A 27,600-nucleotide genomic window follows, 5' to 3' on the forward strand; every position below is an offset into this window, starting at 1 on the left:
TGAATGATAGGAAGCCCAGGTGATATACGCTGACATAAAGGACAGTTTTCAATAATGGCGCTTTCCTGATGCTATCAGGCTATTCCACAGCATAGAGACATAGCTTCAAAGAGTCTGGCTCTATTAAACTATGCAATAGAGGGTGGTGCAGAAAGATGTAAGGTTAAGTCATGTTTACACATGACAGTAAACAATTAAGATGGATGTGAATGGTTTACTTACAGCTCATTTCCTTTTATCTTGTAGAGGAATATGTTAATAGTATTCAAATTTTAAGGTTCTTGCTATGAAATGACTGATTGTTTATACTGAATTTTTATTATATATTCTAATTTTTAAATCCTGATGAAATGTATTATATTTGGACTCTTAAATTAAATATGTGTAGTCATGTGATGGAGATAATTGCATCAAATTTCTATATTATGAATAGGTCTTTTGTATTAATTTATGATTGTGACAACGATAATTATATATCTGCATAAATTTGATCATATTTGAATATTTTATGTATAAATTCTATATTTTGACTGTATTGCATGTTGATGGGTCCATTGTTTTTATGTATTTTGACATGTTCTATATCCTACGGCATGCGTCACATGAAAGGATCTGTGGAATTCAAAATAAAGTGAAACTGAAATACCTCTCCTGCTCTAACGTGAACCTTCCACTTTTCTCCTGTTTAACGAGTCATGGCAGTATAACCACAAAATATGCAGTGGGCAAAATATCACTACCTAATTCCAGAAAACTGAATTATGGAGGCATAACCATTATAGCTGCAAAGCAAGAAAGGGAATTACTCTAATTCAGAACACTGAGTACTTAAGATACTATGATGACTGCCACCATTTTGACCAAAATCAGCTCTGTTAGTTAGACGAACAAATAGCAGCAGTCACTGGCATTGGTACCCTGTCTCTTACAATTTGTCCTGAAATGATAGTGCAAAGATCTTTAGCAAAGTTTATGAGTTACACAGGCAGAAATGGGACAAAGTTAAGTGGTAAATATTCCAGGCAAGCCCAACAGTTTAACATTGCAGATAATGCATGAAGTGCTCAAGTCAGGTGAAAAAAGTGTGACTGATGGTGGGTGACTGGCAGAATAGAATTTGTTGATTGTTACAGTATAATCAACAAACTTATAGCGCAAGAGTAACTATGACAGAAATTACAAATTTTCCAGAGCCAATGCCAAACACAAAATCATGAATACTCCAGAAATATATATACTTTATACAGTACTTGGATAGGCAAGAACTTTCTGTAGATTCTAAATGGTTTTGTTTTCTGGCAAGACACTACAATGTGAAAATGCCTTTAATGTTCTCATGCTGCAACAATTTTTTTAATTCTTTAAAGAAGAAAGCAAGTCTCTATCAATCTAATTTACAAGATTGAGAAAACGGAGGACTTACATACAGCTTCTTACTGATTTATTAGGTTAAAATCTTGCTATAATATGATACATTAAGAGTATAAAATTGTGATTTTCTTAACAGATGACCTCATATTCATAAGCCCCTCTTCAATGGCTTCATTATCCTGCAGCTGATACAATTACAAAAATGTTAATAAACAAATACTTCTTTCAGATGCTGTGCAACTATTTATAAACATGAACACACACCAGTAAACGTTCATATAATAACCTCCATGAATGCCACATTAATTCTTCAGTATATTTCAGATGTCAACTCCAGTAGCCATGAAAAATACATGTGAAATCCTAGGTCAAGCAATGTGGGTCGTGGGTGTGAATCCCACCCACAGTGCTGATAAATGTGAGTCTTTTTACCACCATCCATCATTGTACTCGGTAATGCAGTTAATTCAGACATTATGCTACAAGCCAGAACAATGTGGGTTCAATTCCCTATGAGGCCATTGGATTTTTCAATTGACCTAATCCTTCCAGCTGCACTATGGTCCTGGGACTAACTCAATTTCTAACAGAAATGAGTACCAGGAAACTTCCTGGTGGTAAAGAGTGGCCTGCCAGCACATAAGGCTGACAACCTCATCGCCATCTGCGAGCCAACTGTCTAGGGAATGTGGAAGCCTTGGCATCTCACAACTCAACAGACCTCCACGGCATGTTACAGGGGTAGCTTTACCTTTTCATCATTGTACTCATTGTCATGATCACAGTCTGGAGGTTCTGCCATGGGCTAACTCCTACCACCCCTATTATAGATAAAACATTCACAGCTCAAGAAGTGGTATCCAACAATGTGAAAAATGCATATCCAGAAAATGTTCTCAGAAAAATTAACTACATTAAATTATTCTTCTGCTTACAACCTAGCCCACATTCATAAAATGAAATGAACACATCTGATCACACATTGCTGCTGACAGGAATAATCAAAAATAAATAAGCCACAATTTCTCGAAGTTCTTTAATATCCTCTTTTACAAACAGGGCTGACAATGAGAAAGTTATAGAGCTGCATAGTCAGCCACTGTGTATGCAATGTTATTATTATAATATACAGGCAACTTTTAATTCATCCTTATATTTACCTTTACAGTTTAATGTTAGGACTCCTGTGATCATTATATAAATCCCTCACAGCAGGGTTCATTAGGCCACATACGAGTACATCAACAGTAACAGGTAAAGTAGCAAAGCACATATTATATTCAACTGCTGTACACAGGCGGTCAGGTTAAGGACTGGAACCACAAACTTGCATATGAACAATGATGAACAATAATGCATGAAGTGCTACTCACCGTGCTGGTCTGGGGAGCAAGAGTGTGCTTGCTCATCACAATGGTGGTCGTTTTCAGATCCGTCTTGGGACCACCTGGAGACTTCGGTACCATCAACTCTGTTGGACTGGAAGGTTTGTTCACCAAGAGCTCTGCTGCTCTCACCACATCCAGCACCTAATGATAACATTAATGTGATTATTATCTGTTTAAAGCATGCAACTACACAAGATCACTGATGCTAGGAATGTCTCCAAACAAATTATATAAGCTTCCCGATTAGGATCACAGATAAGGGATAGAAGAAAACTGTGGGATAGCTTACAGGCCTATTCCAAGTTAAAAAGAGTCATTAAATATTGTGAGAATCAATCAATATCATGCCTGCATCTGCACCCATCAGCAAAAATTTCAAAGGAAATTTATCATTTTTGTAAAATTATTAAAAACAAGTTTGGGATGCACAATGTTCATCTGCCTTGCAGCAGCTTCTCTCAATGGCCACTAGCAGTGCTATCCATTGTAATCCCACAAGAAGGTATCAGTATAGTTGAGGCTTTTGGAGTTTGCATTCATGTTACAGTACAAGTATCTTTCACTTACCAATCCACTATATTACCTAGGAAGACTCCCATGCAGAACCAAAGTGAAAATATGTTGTTTCAACTCCGTGCTGGGTTTCTATAAGATTTTTCATAAGACAACCAGCAGACCCCATTTCCCTTGCATGTCAGAGAAAGACAAGTTTACTATACCAGAATTTGTATAATTTACTAAGTACACTAAACTTACCCTCTCTGGAGTTGACTTCTCCCGGGCTGCATCACCTAAAGACACAATCTGCTGTCCCTGCTGAATTGCCAATTCTTTCTCTCTCCTCTCTTGTTCCTCTTTCTCCCACTCTACCAACTCCTGCTTCATTTCCTGTTCCTGCATACAAAATGAAATTACTCTTACACGATTATGTAACATTTAATCACAGCTGGTTGTACTTACATTGAAATGCTAACAAGGCTATAAGGTTTATAAACCAGATGATGATTCAAAGAAAGGTTCTTTTCAGGTTGAAGAACAGATAAAACATCATAACAAACACAGATTGATGGCAAATGAAAAAAGTTATGTTAACTCAACATGTGACTGCAGTAATATCTCTTGCCTGTCTCAGTGTAGCTGTATCTTCATCATCACGATCAAGACTAGACACGCTTTGTGAGACGGATTTGGATTCTCTGCTAAGCTTTCCTTCTGCCAACAATCTGTCAACTTCAGCCTTATCATAGCCTGTAATACAACACAAATTCATGGCTTGGGCACACAATATGAATGAAATTCAGATATCAGCAGTTCACAGGCATCAGTAACCTCTTCATAGGCTGCATCCTGTTGTGTATGTAATATTTTATTTATTTGTATTATAACCATAAACACAACACAAAGAATGGAGATAAATGCTCTAAAGCACATAACTTGAATAACCAAGAGAAATGCAACAAACAACCAACAGATTGCATCCCACAAAATTGTATTTATAAACTACATGACAAAACAGTGGGAAATAATGCAACAACCCCCTTCAGCTTACCAATATATGTCTCCTAAAGATTGCACGCAACCTAACACAACTTCTAGCTTGAAATTTTAAATATCAATTTTTATGGTTATGTTTTTTTTGTCATTTATATCATATATCATTTAACACTGTATTAATTTTTTATCATTTTTTACCTCTTTAAATATTGTGAATATATTTGCTACAACACAGCAATCTGTTAACAAATATGGATCTGTATTGTACCCATCTGTTTAATTACTTGACATATGTTCATTTAAGGCCTGATGATGACCAAATTGTGGTCAAAATATGTAGCATAGCTATATTTGTAATAAATAAGTAATATGTACATTAATATCTACTATCTCCATTGAAGATATTTCCATACCACTTGTGTTGAGTTGTGTTGTGTTCTGTTGACAAATAAATCAAATATCAGTAAGCTCTTACCTTTGCACACCACCAGCATTATCTCATTCCCAGAATTTCTGAGCACATTCACTGCTTCTTGGTGTGAGGCTCCCAACAGGGAAACACCATTGACTTCCAAAAGCCTCATCCCAACCTGCAATGTACCAAACTTGTTTTAAAACACTACATTTGGAACATCACACAATCAGAAACTTTGTAATACATCTGTCACCCGGTGCTGGTGCAGTATTGAAATTCAGGTTAGAAACAGTTAAGAAAAGTACAAGGCAAACAAGCAAACAAGACATTCATTACAATTTTGGTATAATAATCTCTAAGAAGGAACTATATGCAAAAGAAAGATGGAGGTGGGATAGTGATAGTAAATGGATCCTATGGAAGTAAGTTATGAGGATTTGAAATGAAATCACATTTTTTAAGTCATATGTAACAAACCCCCTCGTTGGTGTCTCCACCTTATCGTGGTGAGGGGGTTTGCATATGCCAAGGACCCTGAGAGCCATACCAGCGGTAGGGTAGCTACTGGCAGGGCCTCCCTTGCTGGACAGGTCAAAGGGTAGGCATCACACGAAGAGAGACACCAAAAACCAGAAACTGACGCCGGAAGCATCGTCATCAGCAGCGATTTGAAGCACAGAGCAAGTGATGCTCGAGATGCTTCAAGTTCGTATAGCAACAGGTGTGACCAGAGTTGTTTGAATGGCTGTTGTACTGCGGTGTTGAAAGCAAATGGAAAAACTACCACATTATCACTTTTCCTGGATAGTCTCTTTCCACCATGTATGCGAACCAGAAGACAAGGAAGAAGACGTAAGAAAATGCTGGATGACTTTGGGGACAGAAGAGGATATTTTTATTTGAAGGAGAAAGCTCTGGATCGCATTAAGTGAAGGAACTGTTTTGGAAGAGACTGTGGACCTGTCGTCTGACAGATTACTGATGAATGAATGAATGTAACAAGAAGTATGTATATGAAAAAAATTGGATATATGAACACTAAACGTAAATAATGAAAAGAGGATATCAGAAAAAGGAACCTCAAGCAACACACACATAATGTTGCTCAGAATATTAAGCAAACATGGAAAAATCAAAAGAAACAAGTGGGCATATAAACTGTGCAATATTACACGTATTTGTAAATACATGAAGCAGAATGCTGGATAGTAAACAAGAGAATAACAACTTAATATAATAAAGCCAGCAAAAATTAATTTTTGGAGATGTCTATCACTGACTAAGTGGAATCAGATCCAATATGAAATGATACAGAAATGAAAATAAAAACAGACACTGTATTGGGAGTAGAGAACAATGGAAAAGAAACATGTGACCAAGACAACTAGTTTCCTAGCATAAAATATACAATATGCAATGAGACACAACACGTGAAAAACGCACAGATGAAGAAAGTGTATTGGAACAATTACCAGGTATGAAGTACCAGAAAGGAAAACTTATGACAAGAGAAAAGAAGGGCTTAAGTAGCAAGTATACAATGATGACAAATGAAATACTTATTTATTTACTTTAAGCATTTCTATAATTCCTACCTTAAGTCTGCCATCCCGCTTTGCAGCCCCACCAGAGTTGATTTTGGAAATGAAAACACCTTCATCAGTACGATCCAGTGGATTACCACGATGACCTCTCAGTCCACCCTTGATATGCATCCCCAGTTTCTCCCCTTCTGCCTTCACTATTCTCAACTCCTGTGGCAAGAAATAATGCCATACATTAAAGGTGAGCTTATCTCTCAGTATGAGAAGTCACATTTGCACCTAATTTAAGAAATTCAATACAACTGGTAGTCAGTAAATAGCTAAAGTGAGCATCTGCTGTTTTGCATAAACATTTGTTCTTGAGGGCAAGCACTGAAAGGGGTCTAAACCAGGTTTGCACTGTGAGAGGTATATTTAATACACAAGATATTTTAGGAGGTGACTCTACTCCAGTCTTCATGTGACTTAGCTGTGACTGATATAGTCTTCCTGCTGTTTTTATTTTCATCACTAGCAGCAACATTCAAGAAAGAACCTGAAACTGCATGATAATTAAACCTGAATGGTAATTATCTTTTACTATGACAACCAATCATACAAGGATGGGAGCAGATCCAAACCACAAAATGCCATATCTATGAAAACACCTCACATAGCGATTGGTGTCCAATGTAATTATGCTGTAAGGGCTGATTAAGAACACTGAAATTTGTTCAGTCATTTTATCGATCTTGGTACTGTAAGAATTAGCATATTATAGTTAGTTAGTTAGTTATTAGTGAGGGTGGGTTTCCCCATGCACTTAGACCTGTAGTGGTCCATTGTGCTTCCCTCTATGATTTCTACCAGCCTCTATATCCTACTGGTATTGGTGCTTACCATCAGTCCCGTCCAGCCAGCGAGACCGGCTCTACTGGCTGAGAAGTATCTATAATGCTTCCCCCATCTACCGGAGGTATTAGAGACTGCTGTTGGGCGGCAAACGTCCGCAATTTTGGCTCAGTGACCTCCTTTGGAGACATGAGGTTCTTTTACGTGCCGTAAAGCTACGACACGGGACCCACGGCTTAAAGTCCCTCCCGGAGGACTTGTTCCCTGAATTTTTCCGCCCTTAAAAATTCGATGACCTCTGCCGGGTATTTGAACCCACGTACTATGAGTCATGAGGTGGGAACGTTACCTCTAGACTACGGAGGCCGCTTTAGCATATTATAAGTAAACAGGAAGATAATTCCATTCTCCTCACCATTCTATTCAACAGTCTAAAAGGCAATACTGTATATAGGTACTTCAGAAAAAAATACTTACTGTGACAGGTATATATTCAACCTCGACCAGCTTGTAACAACAACATAAATTTAATTACTGTTTATGTTTCACACTATAATAGAAGATACTTGACCTTCAGATGACCAAATGGAGTCACATATAAACCAAGGTGCATCCTGTTTGTAAATAATGTTACAAACAACAGAAATAAATACACCTGAAATTTGAGGTTCTCACAGCAGTGGTTATGAAGGGCTATGAACCGTTCTAATCTTCTAGGACAGGCATGTCCAACGCGTCAATTGCGATCAACCGGTCGATTGCAGGACGATTTTTGGTCGAGCTACTAGCCTATAAGGAAATTATACATGAAAAGCATGTAAATCCACTTGTAATATAATATGACTATATTCAGATTTTGAAGGGAAAATATGTATTAGTCATTCCTACTTTTCTATTCTTAACAAACAAGGTAAGTTTGCACTTTCAATGTATGTTGCTTTTACAACAAAAATCATGTGGTGTTATTTTTACCAATATTTCTGCTTAAAGCAAGGTACAACAATAGGAGGGGGTGGTAGATCACTAGCAGTTTTGACACTAAAAAGTCGATCACAACCTGTTTGAAGTTGGACATGCCTGTTCTACGATATACCACCATGCAGCCCTCTCTGCTTGCTCTGCTTCATTCTGGTTTTTTTACTTGACCCATTTGTGGACCTTGAAGATGGAGGCAACATGTTCCTATGAAACATCAGCTGACATTCAATGGACTACATGGCGTTATGTCCAAGAAGCTAGAACCCTTAAATAAACATGCCCTCTTGGCTGCTTTCATACCACACATTCTCCACTATCCGACAACTCACTCAATGCAGTAAAACACATCTCTTAGAGAGCCTAAAATACCACAAAATGGCAATATATTGTGACATGTTGCGCAACAGAGGACCCCTCCCCCCCCAGTGGTACGTGGCAGAATCATAGCGCTGTCGTTAGATATTGTGTTAACCAACGTTTCAGAGGAACATATCGCCTCCATCTCCAGGGTAGAAGAAAAAAGAAGAAACTCTGCAAGTGAGGAACCGGCGTGGGCAAGTGTTCACAGAGTAATGTCAAGTCGAACTGTATAAGAGCAGGAAGAGAAGGGGGGAGCGTGGCTAAATGGGAAATCAGAGAGGGGAAGGGTCTGGGGAGGTGGGCCAGCACGTAGCATGCCCAAGCAGGTATAGAAAACGTGTCGGGGTGAGAAGCTGTGGCTGAACACAGCATTGATTTGGGACACCACATTCAGCTTCAAAATACCTCCATCCTCACCACCAAGACCTGTTATATGGATCGCATCATTAGGGAGGCCATCGAGATTGAACTCCATCCTGACAATATGAACAGAGGGGGGGGGATTTGTCTCAGCAAGTCATGGAAGCCTCTCATCTGTTCCCTCAAAAAACCTCTGGGACATGACACCAGATGAACAAGGCCACGCAGGTCCATGCCCGATTCGCATCGCGGCCCCTAAACTTTGGGGTTAATTCCCTCCTATTAACCTTGCCTTTCTCGGCCTGACACGATTTCTATACCTGCTCTGGCCTGCTACCTGCTGGCCTACCTCCCCAGTCCCTTCCCCTCTCCTCTCTACTGATTTCCCATGTCACCCCTCTCCTCCTTTCTCTTCCTGCTCTTGTACAGTTCGACTCGACATTACTCTGTGAGCACTTGCTTGCGCCTGTTTCTCGCTTGTGGGGTTTCTTCTTTTCTCTTCTACCCTGAAGATGGAGCCGATACGTTCATCCGAAATGTCGGTTAACACAATACCTACACGGCGCCACATCTTAGAAGACTGTTTTCTTCATACCTAAAATTGACTTTGAACCGTGCATTTGTGTTTTAAAAAAAAATCAATAAATTACAATTAAACAATGGTCACTTGTTTTCTTGATAGTTTGCTGCAGAGTAAAATATAAAAATCAGAACATCAAAAAGTCAAAATGTCTGTGTAAGCCTCATACTAACCAATGACACTGGTAGGAGTCCTAATATTAATACAATCTGCTACAGAAACTTGAAATATGCTGATATACATTTATTGAATTACTGACAATAAATAATTTATGTCCTTCCCCCACCCTGTCACTTCGAAAATACCGATCTACTTCAATATAATTCTGTTTTAAAGGTTATATCATTACAGCATTTTACTTTTTAATTTTCTATAATCAGTAAGAGCAGCTGACATTAACTTGCAAGGCAGGAGAGATGCTAATGTCAATTAATATAGGATTCTGAAATTACATACAACAATAAATAGTACAATTTTTAAGGCACTTCTATTACACAATGTAAAACAACCACAGAACAATGCAAAAATTTTTGTTCAGTCTTCAGTTTCATAATGATAACTAATGGACCAATAAAGTTAGAGATTCAACATTTTTAATAAAAATGGTCATAAACACACCTACAAATTACGTTATGAAACAATGTCATGAAACCAATAATTACAAACATGACCATAGTGCAAAATCTTCTGGTTGTATCTAACAAAATTAATGTAGACACATTATGTACTTAAGCAGAGTCTCCCTCTCACATACCATTACTTTCGACACTAAGTGTGTTAAGCAACTGCAGTGTACAATTCAGTTACAATATTCACTATGCACAGCACAACTGGGGATCATACCAACCTGATATCCCTCTGGTAAGGGATCATGCTGAATGGTGAGAACAATTTCATCTCCAGGTTTCAAAAGTTTCTGCACTGCTTCCTGATGACTTGATTTGGTCACATCCTCACCATTTACTTTCAGGATTCGATCCCCCATCCGTAACTTCCCTGAGCGAGCAGCTATTCCACCTGGAACCACCTGCCATACAAGCTGCATATTTAGAACAAAGAATTTCCATTCCCAATATAGATTTTTCAATTGACCTAATCCTTCCAGCCACACTGATTCTGGGATTGACTTAGCCTCGAACAGAAATGAGTACCAGGAATCTTCCTGGGGGCAAAGGGTGGCCAGCACATAAGGCTGAAAAACTCAACGCTGTGAGCCAACTATCTAGAAAATGTGGGAGCCTCCACTGCCTGTTAAAGGGATAGATTAACCCTTTTGCACCTAGTGTGTTTGGAAGTAAAGTGAAAAAATCTTAGTTTTTGTCACATCTAACACACACTAAAATATAAATAAACAGGACGCCCTGCCACACTGTGGAAGAGACATTTATATTCATAGTGGGGTTTTCTGCATTCTGACACCATGTAGTCAGGTAGACAGGAACCACAGTTCTGGAGGAACATACTGTCTCCATCTTCAGGGTAGAAGTAGTATCACAGTATCACTTCTAACCCAAAGATGTAGGCAGTATATTCATCCAGAACAATGTTACACACCTACTATACTAAATGGTGTCAAAACCCATATCACAACACAAATCTTCACCATCTTTAAAATCGCAAATCTTATATTGCATTTAAACAGACTGATTATCAGGAACTTAAATGAAACAGCACAGGGTTCAAGAGTTTCTATGTGTGTATATATATATATATACACACATAGAACTTTGTTATAACGTCATCAAAGGGACCTAAAAATAGTGTCGTTATAAACGAATGTCGCTGTAACCGAAATGGGCACTTCCACAGTAGCCTTATGTTAGTCATGTAAAAATCTACCAAAAACTGGGTTAAAATGTTGCATTTTTTAGTGAAATACGTAGTTAAGTACAGACTAACGTAACATTAACGTGGAATCTCCATATCGTTTGTACTGTAGAATTCACCAAACCAAATTCGCTGCATACATCAGCTTTTTTCCTTCCATTTTCTATTTCACGAATCACTTTAACTTTCTCTTCAATGCTTAAAACTTTCCTTTTCATTGCCATGTCTTCGCTACTGCACTTCTCTGGGTTTAGGCAGGAACACTATAGAGTAAGTAGACAATGTGAGGTCCTGTTAGACGAGATTCTAGGAAAGGAATGCAGTTAACAACCTGCCGCGTCCTCTTGCACTATTCACGCAATCCCACCCCACACCCTTGTTTTCGCATAAAATCCACGCTCCTCTTGCAGCCTGCGGTCGTATTCTTCCAGGACAGTCACGTCAGCAAGTAGAGAAAGTGAGGGTGGGCAGACACATCGAACTTTCCCACGATATCAGAGAAATTCAGGAATGAAAATGACGTTACATACGAGGTTGATGCATTTGTGCATGTCGTACTAAGCAAGGTATAAAAACAGTTGCTATATGAGGAATTAGTTCGTACCATTGAATATTTGACACAACAGACAAGGTGTCGCAGAAACCGATGTTGCTATAACCAAGTTTTACTGTATATATATATGAGATGTAGCAGATAAAACATTAGGAAAAAACAGTTTTAAGAAGAAAATAAACAGAAAACATTGGTTACATAAACACTTAAAAGTTATGGATAAAGATGAGAGAACATTTTTTGTCAAATACATGAAATACAATATCACTAAATTAGATACAAAAGCATAATCCTATATTTACTCAGAAAGTCTGATATAAATAAGGAAGATGGAAACCTTGGCCAACACTAATGTACTCATCATGAAGGATAACTCCACATTGCTGGTATTTAGTAAACAACACATGTTGTATGTACATTATCATCATCACATACCTGAACTATGGGGGCACATGGTAGCATAGTTGGTTGAAACACTATGCTACAAGCTGGAAGGTCACAGGATTGAAACCCAATGAGGTCACTGCATTTTTCAATTGACCGAACCCTTTCAGCCGCACTATGGCCCTGGGGTCAAGTCAGCCTCTAACAGAAATGACTACAAGGAATTTTCCTGGGTGGTAAACAGTGGCTGGCACATAGGGCTCACAGCCTTACTGGCATCTATGGACCAATTGAGTCATGAGTTCTACTTATGGCTCCATTCAGTGGCTTCTCTTCCTACCCCCCACAATTTTTTTTCTCCTCAGAAGTTCTAGTGTTCTAGAAAGTTGTTCCATTCCATGCCTACCATGTGATCCCCCCCCCCTTTCAGCTTTTTCTAGCACGTTGAGAATAGGAAGGAGAGCAGGAGCAAGGACACTCATTTCATAGCAGTCATAGAAGGAGGTAGCAGACCTACCCTTCCACGGCTGGCAAAGGAGATGGTGAAATTCTGTTCCATTTGGTTTTCTCCTTTGGGCCGTGGAAGGGTAGCGTCCCTCCTTGGGGTTGAGGTGGCTGTTTGGAGTCACTCAGTTTCTAGCAGTCACAAAAGGAGGTGACAAAATTCTGTTTGGATTTGGTTGGTCAAAATTTGCTTTTTCTTCTGGCTGGGAAAGGGTAGCGTCTCCCTTGGTTTTGGGACAAGTGGTAGCTAATTTGAGCGTGTTTCTGAGGCATTTTATCTTATCTTGCCTGACTTTTTTTGTATTGCCCCAATATTAAAATCGAGCTGTATTTGACTTGTTAACAAGTGTGCTCGTATTTCTCGTGAGAATTTGTCCTAAGAGGGAGTAGCTCGCCATCAATGTGGTGAGAGAAATTCTGTTTGGAGCTTGTTTTATTTCTTCCTTTTTTTGAAATTCAAGTTTGTCTTGTGTTTTTTCCTTTTGGGTGTTGATGGCGAGAAAACCACCACCCCTAAATACGTGACATCGCAGTTTGGGCATCATGGGTAGAGTCTGTATTTCTATTGTATTTTATTGTATCGTACTGCTTTTTTTTTTTTTTGCTATATTAAACACGTGTTAATCTTGTTATCTGGAAATTTTCCTACCTATCGTCAGTCAAGGCATACAGCTTGGACACCCCACTCTTATCTCGGGATAAAGGCATTGTGAAACAACGTAAATGAACCAGGGACGAAAACAGTGTATTCCCCTTGCTAGTTAGGTTAAGAGGGGAGGGATTGCTCACAATTACCTAGAAAATGTGGGAGTGTCAACCTCTCACACCCCTGTGGGCCTTCATGGCCTGTTACCGGGACAGTTTCGCTTTTTTCTTACCATACAGGAACTAAAATGTGTATCAAACCCATTAGTACTTTACAAAGAGCATAAGCAGTAGCCTGATAACCTTACAGTAAAATACTGCATCAAGTAGATGGCTTTATACAAGATAAACGACCCAAATATAGCACCAAAGAATACACTTTGTTGTGAGAACTGAAGTGGTCACAGCAGTGATATATGATTACTGTGATGTCATGTAGTCTCACAGACATTTATCAATATTCTGTAGCAATATGCTTCCATCCTCAGGCTAGACCTGAAGACAGCAGCAAGATCCTCCAAACGTCATTAAGTATCTACCATATTACATGGGGTCACAACACAGAAAACTCTAATCCTTAATAAGGTTACATACTTTACAGAACTGCAACTGGGATAATGAGAAATGTTCATGAAAATATTCCTACTAATGTGAAGTTTCACTGCATGTGGTGACTGCTGTTACTTATCCAACAAACAAGAATTATCACTTGCAATTTTCCATCTATAATGCAACAATATTAATATAAATTTAGCTGACACTAATCAACGTTTATTTCACTAAGCCGAAGCATAATAAAACAAGAACTATATATTTCCTGTCATCCTAAGATCTTAATACAAATATCATGTTTCTGATATTCATCATGTTGTAACCGTACAATGCAAAGGACTCCAATGTTTTGGTTCACGTGTGTCGGTACTTGTCGCTACATCAAAGCAGAGGCGATACCTCACACCCACTCCAACCAACGGGAACTGAACCCTTTCGCAGTTCCGGGATGNTCATCCAAAAACGTCCTGTTTATATTTCAGGACAGAGTTTTTGGATAAAAACAGGATGATGGATAATGTCCAGAAACATAATATTTGTACTAATGTACCATTATCACAAACTTTTAGATCCTATTTCCTAAGGTCTTAATAGTGGGAAACAATCAGTTGGCAATAAAGATATAACATTCCTAACTCTCCAAAACCTAGAGTACTTACATGTGATATGAAAATGCCTGGTTCACTTGCTCCAAAAGGCATACATGAGTGGTCTATTCCTCCAATAATACTGAATCCTAACGAGCCACCCTCCTTCACAAGTGTCACCTCCTGCAAGATACAATTGAAAGTAACAAACAGAAATTGATGACAACAGTCTCATACATGAATTCAGCCCAATATTATACACAGATGATGACTTACATTTGTTTTAAATGTCTCATATGCATAACTACTACATGGCACAGGCTCATACTTCATTACAAGAGGTCGGAGACAATCAACATTATACATATAAAAAGACAGCAGCAACAACATAACCAAATAATATCTCTAAGAGATTCAACTCATGAAAATACTCATGGAGGTTTTCTGATAAATACAAATATCCAATTAAAAATGATTCAGTGGGATAAAATTCTTTTGTAGCCTCTACAAGTAACTCATATAAGTTAAGTGTTAAATTATGGCATTATCAAGCAACATATAGCCACAAGAAGTGGAAATTCTGCAATAATGTATTTATCTCAAACTTTCAAAGACTTTTCTTTTTCAAATGTAAAACTAATGAATTCGCTGGAAGTAGTGGTCTCCATATTGCCTGACAATGACCTCTCCATTTTAATCAGCACAATTAATACAGTAATTCACCAGCTGAACTAAATGTCTCTCAACATTCTCCAATTCGCAGTCCATAAAACAGGAATATTCTGTCAGCCACTGAACTGTACAAATAATAAACACTCTATAGATCTAATCAATACTAGTGAACCTAAATATGTCTATTTACTGGCTTTACATGATGTTAAAAATGAAGGTACAGTAAGTTAAAGCTATCCTTATAACAGGCCCATGGAGGCTCATAGGGTGGTGAGACATCAAGGATCCAAGTAGTTACTATAGGATTCTGATGATGGTGTATAACACAGAGATATATTTGTTTTCTGACTTTATCCATCATCCTGGTTTTAAGATAACTAAGAAAAACACAACGTTTTGGAAACTGGATCTGTTTCCGTGTTTTTCTTAGTTACCTTAAAATCAGGATGATGGATAAAGTCCGAAAACCCAATATATCTGTGTATCAAGGATCCTACATTTTCTAGACAATCAGCTCACAGATGGCAGTGAAGCTGTCAGCCTCACACACAGGCTGCCCACCCTTTACCCCCAGGAATATTACTGGTACTCATTTCTGTTAAAGGATTAGTTGACTCCAGGGGTATTGTGTGGTTGGAAGGATTAGGTCATCTGAAAAATCCAATGACCTCATCAGGAATTGAACCCATAACCTTCCAGCATGTAGCATAGTGCATCAACCAACTATGCTACTGCATGCCCTTATTGTAACTGAAGAGATATCGCAGGTGAAAATACATGATTGAAAATTATGCACAAAGGGATATGAAAGAACCTAAGTTCTCAGAAATGTCCAATTGATATATAATGCAAGGAGAAGTAACCATAGTAAACCTGCCAAACACAATGTTCTCAACATCAGTTACAAATCTTTAGTCATTAACAGGGAAGAAAAATAGTTAACTACTAGCAAAACAGGAAATTCTCTGGATAAGATAGAGTTGGTACAAATTAAGTAACAGACCAGTGGCTGCACACAAAAAACAACAAATAACCGAATTAGGTGACTTACTAAAGGAGTAAGTGAATAATCCATTACTTACTTACAACCAACCTAGTGCTACTATAATTTTAATGTTCAATGCTGCTAATGTAACATACAACTGAAAGACAGATCAGTTTAATTTACATCCTTAAAATGTATGAGGGTAAGTCAATAAGTAAGGTACAAATGGATGTAGAACTTAAACAAACAAGAGTACTGATTTGAAAAATGCTTTTATTTCTAAACATAATCTCCCTGTACACTGAGGCACTTGTCCCATCGTTTCACAAGCCCCTGAAAACCAACAGTATAAAATTCTTTGGGCTGCTGTCAGAACCAGGCGGTGACTTCCCCTTCTACACCTTCATTGTCGGGAAAATGTTCAGCCAAAAGATGATGTTTAAGGGGGCCAAACAAATGGAAGTTGCTTGGAGCAAGACTCATCACCTGTGACAATTCGGGCTAGCATATCATGTCCTTCACCATGGTAGCGACTGAGATGCTGTAATGCCAGACCCATTCTTTGCATTTTGTGTTGTGGGGTCAGCATGCGCGGCACCCATCGTGCACAGACTTTGTGAAAACCTAACCCGTCATGCGACTTCCATTTGTTTGGCCCTCTTAATCATCATCTTTCAGCTGAGCATTTTCCCAACGATGAAGCTGTAAAAACTGAAGTCACCACCTGATTCCGATAGCAGCCAAAAGAATTTTATGCTGCTGATTTTCTGGGGCCTGTGAAACAATGGGACAAGTGCCTCAATGTACAGGGAGATTATGTTGCAAAATAAAAGCATTTTTCAAATCAGTACTCTTATTTGTTTAAGTTCTATATCCATTTGTAACTTACTTATTGACTTACCTAGGTATTTTCCTAAAATGTACTTCTATATAGTTCCTGTGCCTCCAACTGATTAAAATCCAAAAGGTTTCCCAACAGAATTCTGTATTCGCTACTTGCTTCTCCCATTCTAGATGCAAGTATAGCCCATTATAACCACCTTAATTCAACAACCACAAAAATGGATGGCCTGTTATACACCACAAATGAAATAATTATGTAATATTCTGTATTCTCAGTTAGTCACCCTTCTTAGTTCCAAATATGTGATGTTTTTCATATCTTTTACCAGATTTCAAGTTTAAGATGAATTTTTATACTTTAATTAAATAAAAACAACAAAAAAACAAAAACTCTGTGGCTTTAATCTGCAAGCGATATATACAGACTGAGCAACTGCTGCTTGTCAGCGAAGTCAGTGCCAAAGTTCAGCAGATGGGTGTGTCACGTGGGCAGCACAATGAATACACACGACCATTAATTTTCGGTTTTCTGGACTGGAGCCACTACTTTTCCATTCAAACAGCTCCTCAATTATCCTCACAAGGCTGAGTGGATCCTGTTCCAGACCCACCATTTCTTAAAAAATCTGGTAGCGCAAGGAATCGAACCAAGGACCTCTGGACCCGTAGCCAAGAACTCTGACCACTAGACCACAAAGGTGGTCAAATACAAATAACAGAAACATAAAAACAATGTAACAAGAAAACAAATGTTAAATAAATGTGCCACTCAGACCTGCAGTAACATACAAATTAAATATATGTTTATTTGGCAAACATACTAAAATCATCGAACATTTTTGGATCAAAATGTGACACTACTATTATGATGATGTCAAACATATGCCCAGTATGTTTCATTTTGCTTTTACATTTCCTTCAGAAAAACAGGCTGAGTCTGTGTCTCTTGTCTTGATCACCAATTTCAAAATCATAATAAGCAGATCACTGCCCTAAAAGCTTTTTAACCAATAATTTCTCATTATATGTCACACATTTCATCTTTCAGTAACTCACTGAAGCAAGCAACTGAAGGTTTATACATAATTTCACAGATCACTTCCTTTCGGAAAGAAAAACAAGTCAGTGTAGCCATATGTTACTACCAAGAAACTGGATCACCTATACAAAATTATATAATTTCTACAAGACACATGAAAGTACAAGTATTGCCTGCATCTGACTTTTGTGAATTCGTTGTAAAATAATACTGATACAAAAAATTCAGTTATTATAGTTATCCCAGTAAACCTTCTAGAAAAAATTCACATACCTCCAAGGGGTTCACATGCCACAGTTTAGAAAATACTGCTTTACTTTCTTATCATCCAGCTATTCATTGTAACAACTTTCGTCCCTTACCCTATCAAGCAGAGGCTGAGGCATCATATCTACTGAATGTACAAGATCCAATAAGAAAAAAAGATTAAATGCATTATAACTTCTGCTTAACAAAACACTGGAAAGAAAACACAAAGGAGTGTTAGTTTGTGCAAGTAATTTACAATTAATTACATGGTTGAAACATATTCTCCAAGCAGACAGTTTTTCTTTCAATCAAAAAATTATAAGAGAATTTGTTAAGCAGATGTTATGAGTAGCTGTCCTACCTTTCAGTTGCCATCTTCCGATCACAGATTGCAGAAGCATTTTAAGCTCATTCAGTCAAGCTCTATTTTAAGGAAACAATATCAATAATATGTATAAGCAGGGTTAATACAAAGTCTGCAAGCAGGTTTAGCAACCAGACATTGGATTTGTAATTTTATAGTTTGCCAATTTAGTTCCTTCATAATGCCATGTGAATGTAGTGTCTGAAATGAAACTACAATGGAATCCACAAATAATATTTTTCAGTTTCAGGTTTTCTTTCATTTGACATTCAATTTCAATGATCCCAAGGCAATAATTTAAAACTTTCATCAATTTAGTTTTCAAACCTACTACTCCCTAAAGACACCTTAAATGGACGTTTCACTGCAGACCTAGTTAAGCCTAGTTAACAAATTTCCAAATACAGGTTATCTGTTCCATTTGAGATAATTAAACCACCCTGATATCTGGGATATCCACAATGAGGGAACAAATTTTGTGTGTGTGTGAATGTAGGAGCCTTTACTATGTTGGCCTAATCTGACATCCAAGGCATCCTACAATGTGTATGAAAATAATTTAGAAACTCTCTATACCACATAAGAATGCCAAGGCTAAAACTGAGCTGCAACAATAACAATGATGATGACACTAATGGATTAATTATGAAGTTACTGGCTGCCTGAACTACTTACAGATTTAAAGGAATTTTGTACAAAAAATCTGCAAGTACGAGAATGTATAGTAAGCTCACTTAATATCTGAAGGTACATGGAAGAGCACAAAAACTTAAGACAAGAACCTGCCTCTTAATAAGAACAGTCCACCCACACTAACATGCCGGCAAGTCCCATGCAACAAATCATCAAGCAAGGATAGCACTGTATGCATTCATCATCATCCAGCAAGCAAATGCACAAATATGTTAGTGTTTATTAATCCTCTTTCAGTTCTTAAAAAAAAAAACAGGCATTGTTTTAATAACTCTCTCACTAGCTGAATGACAGTCTTTTAATCTTCCTAGCCTCTGCCTACAAGCATGGATAAACAGATCCTCTTCCGAAGTGAGAGCACTCAAAATAGTTCCTCAGTGAAGTTCTGTTAATTCATTATAACAAATTTCTTCGCTTATTTAATTATCCCTTCTCAGCTGAATAGGTTACACACAAAAATTGGTAGACGATGATGAATGAAAAACAAAATGAATACATAAAGAAGCAAATGTGTTTTATTACAAGGCACATTTTAGTGGCAGTTTGAGGAAAACTACAAAAGCCTAACAACAGCCAGCAAAGGTTCCATTCTAAGACCTACTTAATTTGAAACAGATGTACAGTGCTGACCACTATGAAAATGTGGTACAGGTCAAATATTTGGGAATGACAGTAACAAATCATAATCTGATTCACAAGGAAATTAGGCTGAGATTGAACTCAGGTAATGCTTGCTACCATTCAGTCCAGAACCTTTTGTCTTCTCATCTGTTGTCTCAAAATGTAAAAATTAGAATACACAAATCTATAATTTTACATGTCATTCAGTATGGGTATGAAACTTGGTCTCTGACATTAAAGGAGGAACATAGATTAAGAGAGTTTGTGAACAGGATGCTGAGGAGAATATTTGGACCAAAGAGGGATGAAGTGATGGGAGATTGGAGAAAACTACACAAGGAGCAGCTTCATAACTGTACTCTTTGCAAAGTATAATTAGAAAGATCAAGTCAATGATGATGGAATGTGCAGGGCATGTAGCATGAATGGGGAGAAGAGGAATGCATATAGGATATTGGCAAGAGAAACCACTACAAAGGCCAAGACGTAGGTGGGTGGATAATATTAAAATGGATGTTAGAGAGAAAGGATCGGGTGGTGTGGACTAGATTGATATAGCTCAGGATAGGGGTAATGAACCTTCGGGTTCCATAAAATGACAGGAAGTTCTTGAGTAGCTGCTGAACTGGCGGCTTCTCAAGAAGGGCTCGGTTCCATGAAAGTTTAGTTAGTTAGTGCTGATCACTGCACCATGATTTTCAGTTCCCAGTGACTGGCAAATAGTAATTCTGGTGATTCAAAAGCAATGCTGAATGCTAGTTCCCAGTATTCTAACTGTAACTACACCATTTTCTGATGGCATAATTGCTGCAAAAATCCCCAGAATATCATGATGCAATAGCAATAATATGCACCTTTAAGAAGAGTACAAACTTACTACACTTCGTCTGCCAAAAAAGAAAAGGGTACAAGCTGTTCTGAAGCAAGCACATAAGAAATTTAGAATTTAGAAAGAAAGAAAGGAATGAAACATTTTTGGATCTCATGGCAGTGATCACAAAGAGTACTATCTCCAGGGATGTGACAAGTTTAGTCTGGTAGAAGTTTAGAATGTTCTGGAGTAACACATTGCCACCATCTTCAGAGTTAAAAAGTAAGCCAAGCAAACAGAGTTCCTGCTTGACTGGAATGCTCTCCATTGCTTTGAAACTTCCGTACACTTCTATCAAACTGCAAGATATCACATCTCAGAAGGAAGTACCCCCCCGCCAAAGAAAAAAACATCCATGTTTTCTTTTTAATTTGCATAGTGGGGGGTGGAGTCCAGCTGGGTCCACTCGGCACATCAGCCACTGATTGGTGTATTGTACCTGCCCCAGGTATGATAATGGAGAATTTGATGGAATTAAGATTGGTAGGGTAAACCAAAGTATTTAGAGAAAACCTGCCCCAGCGTCATTTTGTCCACCACAAATCCCACTTGACCAGACCCGGGTTCGAACCCGGGCCACCCCGGTGGCAAGCCAGTGACTAACCGCTTGAGCTATGGTATAACCAACTCCTTGGTTTAGTCTGCCAGCGAACTATATTGACTGAACAACCGTGGTTTGTCAGCGAAGTTAGTGCGAACTTTAGTGGATAGAGGATGTCATGTGGTCAGTGCAATGAATACCCACAGCCATTAACTTCAGTTTTCTAGACCGGAGTTGCTATTTCCTTGAAATAGCTACTCAGCTATCATCACAAGGCTCAGTGAACCGTTCCAGAAAATCTGGTAGCGCCGGGAATCGAACCCAGGCCTCTGGATCTGTAGCCAGGAACTCTGATCACTGGATCACAGAGGCAGTTGAAAGCAGTATTCTTCAAGGAAAAAATATTCTAATATTCAAGTGACCTTCAATAAACATAAATATAAGATTCATGCTTAAGAATAAAGAATTATGCATAATAAATAATAAAAAGTGAATATATATTATTCTAATGGGCAATAATGAAATAAAATCTACAGCTTTATTCAGGATATTTTTAAACATAATGTGTGCTTAAAGAAACAAATGCAAAATTAATGTATATACCTCTACACAGTGCAATAATTCTATTTCTTATTAGTTCAGCCATCAACAAAACTTTATAACTATGCAGCATACCATCTGCATTTCTGATTAATTAACTGTCATCAAAACATTTGTTATGTGTACTAACTGAACATGAAGATAATTGGGGGATGCAAGCCTCAAAGAACACTTAAGAAAATATATGTATTTGAAACCAAGTGCACTTTCAATTCTCTGGTTTTTCTTGTCATGAAGTTATCTAAGCATACCACAAAAGAAAAGTGGGTAATGACAGGCTGATAGGAAAACTGATGGGAGGGCAATAAGTTTATAAGTACTGTCTTCCTTTGCATCTATCATTTTTTGTTAGTTCTTCTCAGAGTTAGTCACAAATTACTTTCACAGGACGAGCAACACAAAATAGGTTATCCTACACATAAACACTGGCCACTGTTAATATTCCCAGTTAATACAGCGAAATATCACCAAATCGAACATCAAATTCAAATATGAAAAACTTCTATCCTTATATAACCATATTTAAAGAAGAATTCAATGCAAGCTGAATGTTGCTAATGTATCCTCTGCACATTCATGAAGGAGCTATTTGAATCCTGTCCAAAAAGAGTCCTTTGTCAGTGTTCTGTCCTTCCAAACAAGTCTTAAAAATACCACATCCTCCTCAATTCATTGCCTTTTACTATGCCTATTTATTCTCCCATCCTGATTGACAATGAACAACACCTGCAGTAGCTACAGCACTGCACAAACCAATTAATAACATGAGATAGGTGCACCTTCAGTTTTCATATAATTGAAATCACTAAAAAATGCTTCAGTGTGTTCTGAAATTTCCTGTTTTGTTGCAACAAGAGAAGTGAATACAGTTCTCAGTCCAAAGAAAAAGGAATGAAAATCCAGGTAAGCTGATAAAACTGGTAGCTAAATTGGGCAAAGAATTATAGGTACCTCTAAATGTTCTACCTCTCAGAGTATTGCTGTTAACTCTCTGGTACAGGAACCATTGCACCAAACCTCAACACTAGATACAATCATAAGCCATTTTAATCCAGTTACATCCTCATACTCTACTTCCCACATCCCATTTAATATTATTAGATTTGAGGTTTTTACGGTTACTACGAAAAGTACATCCTTCTGGTATCTGATGCTATGTAGTCTGTAGACGAGTACTGACATTTTGGAGTACTATATAACAAGCCAGAAGCAGTGGCAGTATGCTCCTCCAAAATGCTAGTTAACTTCTACCAGACTACACGGACCAGAAGCCAGTAATTCTCTTCTATACTGCTCTCTTCTTCTTAGTTTATATTTTAATACTTCTTTCTTCTTCTCAATCTTGTGGTACTTTCCGGAATGGTACCCATAAAAATTTTGCTTTCTTCTCTCTCCATCCAGGCTACCTATCCCAATCATCAGAATACCCACTACCTTAACATTACGAGGGGGTACCCAAAAATAACCGGAATTTATTTTTATTTTTTATTTTTGCATTTTTATTGAACTGTATATTAGTCCCCTTCAAAGTATTGTCCATGTGCATTAATGCACTTGTCCCAACGCTTTTGCCACTGCTCAAAACAGTGCTGGAATTCTTGAGGCTGGATACTGTTAAAAGCCTTTAGCGTGTTTTCTTTGACTTCATCCACATCACGGAATCGCTTTCCTTTCAGACTTCTCTTCATCCGTGGAAAAAAAAAAAAGTCCGACGGAGCCAGGTCGGGTGAGTAAGGTGGATGAGGCACAATCACCATGTTGTTGCTTGTCAAAAACTGTCGGACCGTCAAAGCTGTGTGGGCTGGAGCATTGTCGTGGTGAAGCAACCAGTTCCCATTTCTCCACATTTCGGACCGTTTTCGTCGCACACTCTCTCGTAATCTTCGTAACACATCCAGGTAAAAATGTTGGTTCACTGTTTGTCCTGGCGGAACGAACTCTTTGTGGACAATGCCATTCACATCAAAAAAACAAATCAACATTGTTTTCACATTGGATCGCACTTGACGCGCTTTCTTCGGTCGTGGTGAAGTTGGAGTTTTCCACTGGCTTGATGATTGCTTTGATTCTGGATCGTACCCGTAGCACCAAGACTCATCGCCAGTCACAATTCTTTTAAGAAATTCTGGATCGTTCTGCACTTCACTCTTCAAGTCGCGGCAAACATTCACGCGGTTTTCTCTTTGGTCATCTCCGAGCAAGCGAGGAACAAATTTTGCAGACACCCGTCTCATGTGCAAACCTTCGGTTAAAATTCGCTGGACCATGCTCCATGAGATGTTCGTTTCCTCAGAAAGTTGGTCAATGGTCTTTTGACGATCTTCATCAACTGCACGTTTGATTTTGGAAATGTTTTTGTCATTTCTTCCTGTCGAAGGACGCCCTGGGCGTGGCATGTCTTCTGTTGACATGTTGCCAGATTTGAAACGGGAAAACCACTCGTAGACCTGTGATTTCCCCAAAGCATCATCATTAAAGGCTTGCCGAAGCATCCCAACAGTCTTGGCTGCAGTTTTCCCTAACAGAAAGCAAAATTTCACGCACACTCTTTGTTCCTTCTGGTCGGCCATCTCACTAATCGCCAAAGGGTTGAAACAGGAACGCACACAACAGAGCACCACAGACAAACCACTTAACTCAGACTGACACCAGCTCACTAACAGTCACGGGAGACCCCCAGGTAACACCACCTAGCAGCACAACTCGTAACTACAAAGCATGCGTGCAACAGGTCGGTTCCGGTTATTTTTGGGTCCCCCTTCGTACATGAGCTACTTAAATTATGAAGTTCTCTTCTATTCCCAAATTCTTCTTTCATACTGGAATGTGTTCCAAAGCACTTTGTTTCAAGCACTTCAGACATATGCTCTTCCTTTCAAGCAAGAAACCAAATTTCACAGATGTACAAAAATGGTTAAATGTGCAATTTCTATTTAAGAATCTTTAACATAACTCTTTATAACAGGAATCAGAAGTTAGATGGAGTTCGATTTAATGTATTTCTCTGTATTCATACAATGATGCAACATTGCAAAAAATAACAGTAATGCTTAATGTGATAAACAATTAACAGCTTGGTAATTCATGCAAATAATTGCAGTATGAAAGACATGTTTTTTAAGACTAGTCTGGTTTGAAAACAAGGTATTTCATGCAAACTGTTAAAGATATAAAAAATAAATAATTTATATGCTTTGTATGCTACTTAAAAAAACGTGAAAAAAAATATGCACACACTTTCTCATGCACAACTGCCTTCAACTATGTTACCCTGAAAATTATATTGATTACTGCTCGAGAGACTGTTAGCTTCTGAATATCCAACATGAAATCCATACAACTGCTAAGGCCAGTTTCAAGAAAATTGAAATTTTGTGCTTGGGCTCCTAGTGCACATACAATTCTTTTCCTGAACACAGCACCTCAGTTTTACTATTGGATGTGGTCTACATAAATCAGAATCATTTGAATGAAGCTTGAGAAAGTTGCCATTTTGAGATTTGAGGCCCATCTCGAAGGCCCCTGTTTTTGAAGCTGGAATGTTCATATGCACTGGACACCAACCTAGGCTAGATAAACTCTTGAATACCAAATAGAAATAAAATATGTTAAACTATTTAGGTGCTAACAAGGCACGTGCACCTGCACACATTTAATTCATTTCTTGGTAGACATAAGCAACTGGTGGCTCTACAGGAAACTAATATTGTTAGACATTACAACACACAAGATCTTCAAGATTACAGTCCTCTGGGATGTGGCTGCAGTTTCATCAGTGTCTACCAACACCTCCCCACCTTCACATTCTGTATAGAAGAGTCACACTCTTCTATCCTGAAGATGGTGGCATCAGATTCCTCCAAAACATTGGTAACCATGTATCAAACTGCATGATGCCACATCCCAAAGGATTGTACTCTTTGACATTCACCACCATGAGAACTTCAAGTATCACAAACGTGAAATTAGTACAGACTTTGCACATACTTTCTTAGATACAACTGATTTTGACTATTTTATTTTGCAAATGAAATTGACTGTTCCTTCATAGACCACTGTAGGTTGCTGAATAAAGAACAAAAATGAAATCTGACTGACAAAGCCAGGTTTAGGAAAACTGACACTGCATTTATGCCCCTAGCATGCATACCATTATTTTCCTGAAATACAGCCTACACAGTTGCATATAAGGATATGATATCCACAAACTACTAAAACTTAATTTAAATCTTTAAAATCATTTTTGAGAAAACTGCATTTTGATTGCAGAATTATAATTTCACTTGCTGTTTGATATGTAAATGAAAATTTAGCCTCTCACCCTGAGGGAAGAATATAGATTGGGAATGAGTTTTATTTATCTCTAGTTTATTTAACAATGCTGTCAGTAGCTCAGACTACAAAGTGTCCAATGGTAGGATGATTAATGGGTAATGAATTCAAAATGATGTGGAAGGAAGTGGTTGTGACTTAATGTGAGGTACAGTCCTGGAATTTGCTTGGTGGTACTGACAAAAACTGTGCAAAAACCAGAGGTCTCCTCAAAATGAAGGAAGAGCACTATTAACTCAACCGCAATGTTTTGTGCTTAGGTGTAAGCTTTTGGGTTCCCATAATGGTAAGTATCCAAATTACGGTCTACCGGGATGTAACCCTCTCTAGTTTAGATCACATTTCAGAAGAATCTGCTACCTCCATCTTGAAGGTGAACAAGGCTGGAGGGAAAAGGCTCCTCCGAAACATCCGTACCTATCTACCAAATTCTAAGGTGTCACGAACACAGAGATAGTAATCTTTAGAGACAGTAGTTTTTTGAGAACTACTGCAGGTCCATTTCAAAACATGAGAGGTAAAGAGTACAGCTCCTCTTGTGCTTAATTAATTAATTAATTAAGCACCATGCCATGGGGAAGTGAAGGTATACCGCCACCTTTCTTCATCTCGAAACTAGGTGGAGATACGTGGTCAGGTACATGCCTTGGCTGCTTTACCCTAGGGGAAAGTGCCCCCAGGACCCACTGTATAGGAGACTGGGTGGGTGCCTGAGACATTCTGGACAGTGGGATAGGGAAAGTTCTCTTGCCCCTATTGGGAATAGAACCCCAGCCATCCAGGCCACTGCCTGAAACTATACTGACTGAACACCTCTGTGGTTTTGGTCTGCAAGCAAACTATACCGATCAAGCAACCACCACTTGTCAGCAAAATTAGTGTCAACTTTAGCAGATAGAGGGTGTCCTGTGCTCAGCACAATGAATCCCCATGGTCATTAATCTCGGTTTTCTTGACCAGAGCCACTATTTCCTTGAAACAGTTCCTCAATTATCCTCATGAGGATCAGTGGACCCCGTTCCAGACCCACTACTTCTCAGAAAAACTGGTAGAGCCGGGAATCGAACCCAGACCTCTGGATCTGTAGCCATGAACGCTGACCACTACAGCACAGGGGCATAAAATAGAAAATGCAATAAAATATATTACACAATGATATGGTTAATAATTATAATATTTACCAAATACTATTAGGATCATTTTAAGAAGAGTGAGATATCCAGCGAGTCATGCATACATGGGAGGGGGGGGGATGAGAAATTAATACAAAATGAAAGACCTGAAGGTATGTAAGAAGTTTGGAGACTTCAACGCTGAATGAAGGATAATATTAAGATGGATTTACAAAACCAAAAACAGATTCACTTGGCTCAGGTTCCTGTGAACACTGTAATATGCCTTCAGTCGCACACCCCAA

At 38.3% G+C, this 27,600-nt stretch overlaps 1 protein-coding gene across 6 annotated transcripts in view; it reads right to left on the minus strand.

Moving 5' to 3' along the window:
• LOC111865893 (protein lap4) overlaps positions 1–27,600 on the minus strand; it is a 221,069-nt gene that overhangs the window by 62,207 nt on the left and 131,262 nt on the right. For all 6 annotated transcript variants that reach the window (XM_023854324.2, XM_023854326.2, XM_023854323.2 and 3 more), the window contains 7 exons: positions 14,446–14,556; positions 10,169–10,348; positions 6,264–6,422; positions 4,729–4,843; positions 3,883–4,007; positions 3,516–3,653; positions 2,745–2,900 (listed from right to left, as the gene is read on the minus strand). In XM_023854324.2, the coding sequence (XP_023710092.1) occupies positions 2,745–2,900; positions 3,516–3,653; positions 3,883–4,007; positions 4,729–4,843; positions 6,264–6,422; positions 10,169–10,348; positions 14,446–14,556 (984 nt within the window). The remainder of the gene's footprint in view (positions 1–2,744; positions 2,901–3,515; positions 3,654–3,882; positions 4,008–4,728; positions 4,844–6,263; positions 6,423–10,168; positions 10,349–14,445; positions 14,557–27,600) is intronic.

The sequence above is a fragment of the Cryptotermes secundus genome, unplaced genomic scaffold (assembly GCF_002891405.2).
Source record: "Cryptotermes secundus unplaced genomic scaffold, Csec_1.0 scaffold1670, whole genome shotgun sequence".
In the NCBI taxonomy this organism is placed as follows: domain Eukaryota; kingdom Metazoa; phylum Arthropoda; class Insecta; order Blattodea; family Kalotermitidae; genus Cryptotermes; species Cryptotermes secundus.